Source organism: Cryptomeria japonica, chromosome 8 (assembly GCF_030272615.1).
Source record: "Cryptomeria japonica chromosome 8, Sugi_1.0, whole genome shotgun sequence".
Taxonomy (NCBI): Eukaryota; Viridiplantae; Streptophyta; class Pinopsida; order Cupressales; family Cupressaceae; genus Cryptomeria; species Cryptomeria japonica.
Genome location: NC_081412.1, coordinates 23023770 through 23029013, shown reverse-complemented (window position 1 = coordinate 23029013; position 5244 = coordinate 23023770). Strand labels below are relative to the sequence as shown.

At 34.4% G+C, this 5244-nt stretch overlaps 1 protein-coding gene across 1 annotated transcript; it reads right to left on the bottom strand.

Annotated features, from left to right (window-relative positions):
- Window positions 1–1357: 1357 nt before the first annotated feature.
- Window positions 1358–3376, bottom strand: LOC131074191 (naringenin,2-oxoglutarate 3-dioxygenase). The gene is made up of 3 exons (XM_058010757.2): window positions 2759–3376; window positions 2180–2507; window positions 1358–2058 (listed from the first exon to the last, which is right to left on the bottom strand). The coding sequence occupies exons 1-3, from the start codon at window positions 3217–3219 to the stop codon at window positions 1792–1794; spliced, it is 1056 nt and encodes a 351-aa protein (XP_057866740.2). The 5' UTR covers window positions 3220–3376; the 3' UTR covers window positions 1358–1791.
- Between the last annotated feature and the right edge of the window lie 1868 nt (window positions 3377–5244).

Below are 5244 nucleotides of genomic sequence, written 5' to 3'. Positions count from 1 at the left end.
AATGATAATATAGACACTATTTATATAGATTGGAATCGTTTGATGTTTGTTACCGGACCTCTCTACCAACACCAAATCTAAGCATTGAATGGCTTTTGAGTTTTAAGTGAGTTTGTTTTTTCTTATATACTTTGGAAATCTGTCATCAATTTTTGGGTACCATCCAACATTAGAGACTACGAAAAGGCTAAGCGTCCCAAACGTTCACAGCGCTGTCAGCTATGGCCCATCTTGCTCTTCTCTTGTAGTTTTCGAAAAACACAGTAAACACAATTTCGTCTTTGTCCATGAAGCCAACCAACTTAAGAAAGCATTCCATGGTTCACATTCTGCCACGAAATTCTCAATTAAATTGAGTTTATTAACTTTGTTTATTATATAGTAAAGAATCTAAAAGATCTGACATTTAAAGCTGGAAGTTTAATTAGATAAATGTCGTGTAGGCAGTGAGGACTATTTATGGGGCATTTGTAGTGAATTTGGGAGATCAGATGCATGCAAGTGTCTCTTATCATCTTTCTCATCAATTTTCTCCAACGTTCTTATTTGTAGTGAATTTGGGAGATCAGATGCATGCAAGTGTTACTTGTATGTGATTTTACTTTGAAAGAATGTAGGAAATGGCAGATGGGCTGATCATTAAACAAATTTATAGGTGTTAAACAACGGCATTTTTAAGAGCGCAGATCATCAGGCTGTGGTGAATTCAAGTACTACAAGATTGCCCATAGCAACTGTCTACAATTCCAATCCAAATTCGATAGTTGAGAGGCTCTCTCAGGCTTCTCCTCCATTGTGAGAAATAATTGTGTCCAACAAAGTTGTGGGCTAGCAATAGGTGCTCTACCTATCCACCATTTGTAGGTGAAAGAAATTTTGATTGATCTAACTCTAGGAAACTTTTTTGTTTGGGTATTGTTATTCCACTTATTTAAGTGGTTAAGGAATGTACTCTTGAGAAAAATATGAATAATGACAATAATGAATAATGAATAGGACTCTTATATGATTAACTCAAATCCTACTAATATATTATACAAATTAGATGATTGTGATATTCACACTTCTTCCTTCTACTTATACTCTTGTCACTTAACAACTTGTTTTATTTTCCGTATTATCTTACTTTAGACGGATATCTTCTCGAGAATTTAGAAGTGTGAGTTTTTTCATGTACTTATTTTGTAAATATATGTAACAATATATTATTTGATACACACTATTTCTTAGAAAATTATTATAATAGAAAAATCATCACCATGGCTATCAAAAGCTCAAGGTCCTTTTTGTTAAAGTTGATTACAAATGGCAAGGCACAATAAAATGCAAAAAAATTTAGAATGTAGAGTACATTAACTTAAGACGCATATAAGTTAAATTTTATTAAATCTTTTACTTCCAATGTGTACACAATTAAAATGCAAATTTAATTACGTTATGTTTAAACTCTCACTAATTAAGTCTAAATTCACTCCTCCACTATTGATTTGCTCCAAATGACTTGAAATGCCTTAATTGTCGAGATAAAACATCGTTCAAAGACTGCTGGTCTTATCCGGACTTGCACATACCACCAATCAAATAAAATATCCCTATCTCTACATTTCTGATACCCACAAAAATCTAAATACTAGACACAAAAAAGACAGATACCTTTAGTCAAATTATATTGCAAACCCTAGCTACCTAATGTTTACAATGCCAAACCCTGCTCACTCTAGTGATAACAAATTAGTTAGACCACCAGCAATTCAATGTGTAGATTTTAATGTTTTCCAGATTTGAAAGTATCTAAACTGTACTATTTATCTTCTTCCCTTCCATCAAATCTAGCTTTTTTCCTCTCTCAACTACGTGCTGGCTCATCTTTCTGCCATAAAACTCATTGTAGATGTAGCGTTCAAATTTGCTGGGATGCTCCTCGTCAACCAATCCCTCCAATGGATAAACTATCGAATTTGGATTGGGATTGTAGAAAGTTGCTATGGACAATCTTGTAATGCTCGAATTCACCACAGCCTGATGATCTGCGCTCTTAAAAATGCCATTGCTTAACACCTGTAAAATTGTTTAGTGATCAGCCCATATGCCATTTCCTACTGTCTCTGAAAAAAAGAAACAGATAGCAGTAAATGAGAACGTAGGAGAAAATTTATGAAAGATTATGGGAGACACTTACATGCATCTGATCTCCCAAATTCACCACAAATGCCCCCTCAATTGGTTCGACAGTCACCCAACTTTTGCCGTCATCTCTAGTGACTTGCAGTCCCCCAACTTTGTCCTGAAGCAACAAAGTTATGGTCCCCGGATCTGTGTGTCTCTTTAATCCCAGCGTCAAATCAGGTCGAGGGCATTTTGGGTAATAATTCAATAGAAGCTTCTGTTCTGCATCTCCGCACGCATTCTCTATGGCTTTAGACTCTAGCTCAAGAGCTTCGGAGATGAGCTCTAATAACTCTCCTACCAGCCCAAGGGTAGCGTCGCTGTAATCTGCAATAGTCTTCCTGCAACAACAATCAACCTTAAATTTTTCATTTATGCAATTGGACGTAATTGGGTGTGAAAACTGATTTTCAGATAAGTAGTCCTCAATGCATACACGATATTTCTTTCATTAAACTCTTACAAGACTACTTATCCTCTTTATATTGATAATAATCAGAGATATAATTGCAAAAGTCAAAACCAAAAAATACGCTTCCAGCTTTAAATATCAGATCTTTTAGATTCTTTACTATATAATAAACAAAGTTACCGCATAGTTGGTGGTTTAGAAGGCCATAGATTTAGGTCCCGAGGCAAACATCTGGTAACGTAGAGCTCTCTCCAATCCATGAGAGGGTCGTCCTTGATAAAGCTGCCATTACCATAGCCAAGATAGCTTCCGGGCTTCAAAGCATACTCTAATTTTTCCTCGAGGGGGAGTGAGAAGAAATCCATCGCGTGGGTCATGATTAGGTTTGTGAGCTCCTTTGGAATTCGATGATCCACAACCTGAAATATTCCCCACTCTTGACAGGCCTTCTTCAGCTCGGTTCTTACTTGATCTCTTCCATGCCCCCGAGAGTTGAGGAGGGAAATGACAGGAATATCATGGCAAAAGACATTGTGCGGGACTGTGGGACGCTCGTGCTCATCTTTGAGGAAGCTCAAAGGCAGATCCTTAACGCCAGAATCTACCAAGCCTCTCACACTATCTATCGCCGCATGTGCCATCCTATTCTAATTTCTATGCCACGCCAAAACTAAACGAGTCTCAGATTTGAGTTTCCCTCTCGAGATGGAGAATATATAAAACTTTTTTGCAGCATGCATTAATAAACTCAATTTAATTGAGAGTTTCGTGGCAGAATGTGAAGCATGGAATGCTTTCTGAAGTTGGTTGGCTTCACGGACAAAAACGATTGTCATGAAATGATGAAATTGTGAGAGCTCTTGGGAACTAATGCATGAGCCTCACCGCCATGCACTGTTCAGTTCACTACCATGCACCGACCATGCGGAGTTGTGCAAGAAATTCATTCTCAATTTTATATTTGGACAGTTAGTTAAGATTTAGTTTACATTTATTTATTTTTCGAACTACCAGTTAATTGAATAGTTTGAATAATGCATATGGAATGCACAGTCATGATAATCAATGTAAATATAAGAATGAACTATTAGTTCAACCAGGCTGCAACCTCTACAGAAGACTGCCAATTGTAATGCTTTAGTGCTGGCCTGCAAGATGTAATCAGTTCTTGAAATTCAATAAAGAATTTTATTTTATGTTTCTGTGTGTTAAATCTTTCTCCGTTCTTCTCTATATTCGGTGTGTTATTTGTGTTTACTCTGTTTTTCAAAAACTACAAGAGCAAGATGGGCCATAGCTGACAGCGCTGTGAACGTTTGGGACACGTTTGGGACGCTTAGCCTTTTCGTAGTCTCTAACGTTGGATGATACCCAAAACTTGATGACAGATTTCCGAAGTATATAAGAAAAAACAAACTCACTTAAAACTCAAAAGCCATTCAATGCTTAGATTTGGTGTTGGTAGAGAGGTCGGGTAACAAACATCAAACGATTCCAATCTATATAAATAGTGTCTATATTATCATTAGAAAATAATGTTATATATTCAAAAATAAAAGGTGGATGATAAAACTCATATTTCTAAAATTTATCACAATGAGTTTGGAATAATATACATAAAACATAAATTAGGTTATTAGATGGTTAGAGAACATTAAGAAGAGGAGGTGACTATCAGTTGTCCAATTTGTCTATATATGTATCAATAAGATCCAAAGTTTCCACAATATCTAGTAACATCCATCATTATCATCAATAATATTCTCCTCTTGGTTTTTTTCTCTGTCCATTTGAGGACAGGAGATGGCACAAGCTAGACAAGAAAATTTATTAGGTTCTAGCAAGCCAAAATTTTCTTAACAAACAACTAGTGGAGAGTCAAAATATAACATGCCCAATTCTAAAAATAAAGTTTTTTTAAAGAATTTCCTTCTTAATAATAGATGATCCTAGAATAGAGAATACTTGTAACTACATGGAGGGCCAAAAATAGCTTTAAGAAACAAAAGTCAATGTATTTATAAATAATTGTCAAAAGATGGTAAAAGGTAATAATTAAAAAAATATTTTATAACACGTAAGAACTAGGAATTATTATTTTATTTATACATAATCTAAAGAATTTTCCTATCATCATAGATCTAATCCAATCACTCTTTGTATATCAATCCAATCCAAGTATATTTGAAGATCTATACAAAATGTCAAATTTTCTTGTACCAGAATCATACCTTATAACACTTTTCATTGAACTATATTGAATTTTACTTGGGCTTTACATAAGTGTCAAAAATAAATTCACATCATACATGATATGTTGTTTATTAGCTATAAGATACACAAAATTACCAACCAAACTTGTATATAATGTTTCATTTACCTTTTCTAAATCATCATCTTTAACCGAGTCCTCATTTATGTTAAAATTGGTATTCCAACTATCACATTTTTTATTTTGAATTTATCAAGTAATCAGTATGATACTTCTCTTACAAGACAAAAATATCATTATTTAATTGTTTTACCTTTGTCCCAAGAAAATAGTGCATCAAATTAAACCTTGTCATTTCAGAATCATTCTTCATGGCATTTATAAACTTATCCACAAACACTGTTATTTCCTATTTAAGTTAAATCCTCAATATGCAAATAAATTATGAATAAGT

Excerpts from the sequence above, each read along its gene's own strand:
- LOC131074191 (XM_058010757.2), bottom strand. The coding sequence starts at position 3,219 with ATGGCACATGCGGCGATAGATAGTGTGAGAGGCTTGGTAGATTCTGGC. Across the intron at positions 2,508-2,758 it reads TCTAAACCACCAACTATGCG|GAAGACTATTGCAGATTACA; the intron begins GTAACTTTGTTT and ends TTGTTGTTGCAG. Across the intron at positions 2,059-2,179 it reads ATTTGGGAGATCAGATGCAT|GTGTTAAGCAATGGCATTTT; the intron begins GTAAGTGTCTCC and ends ACAATTTTACAG.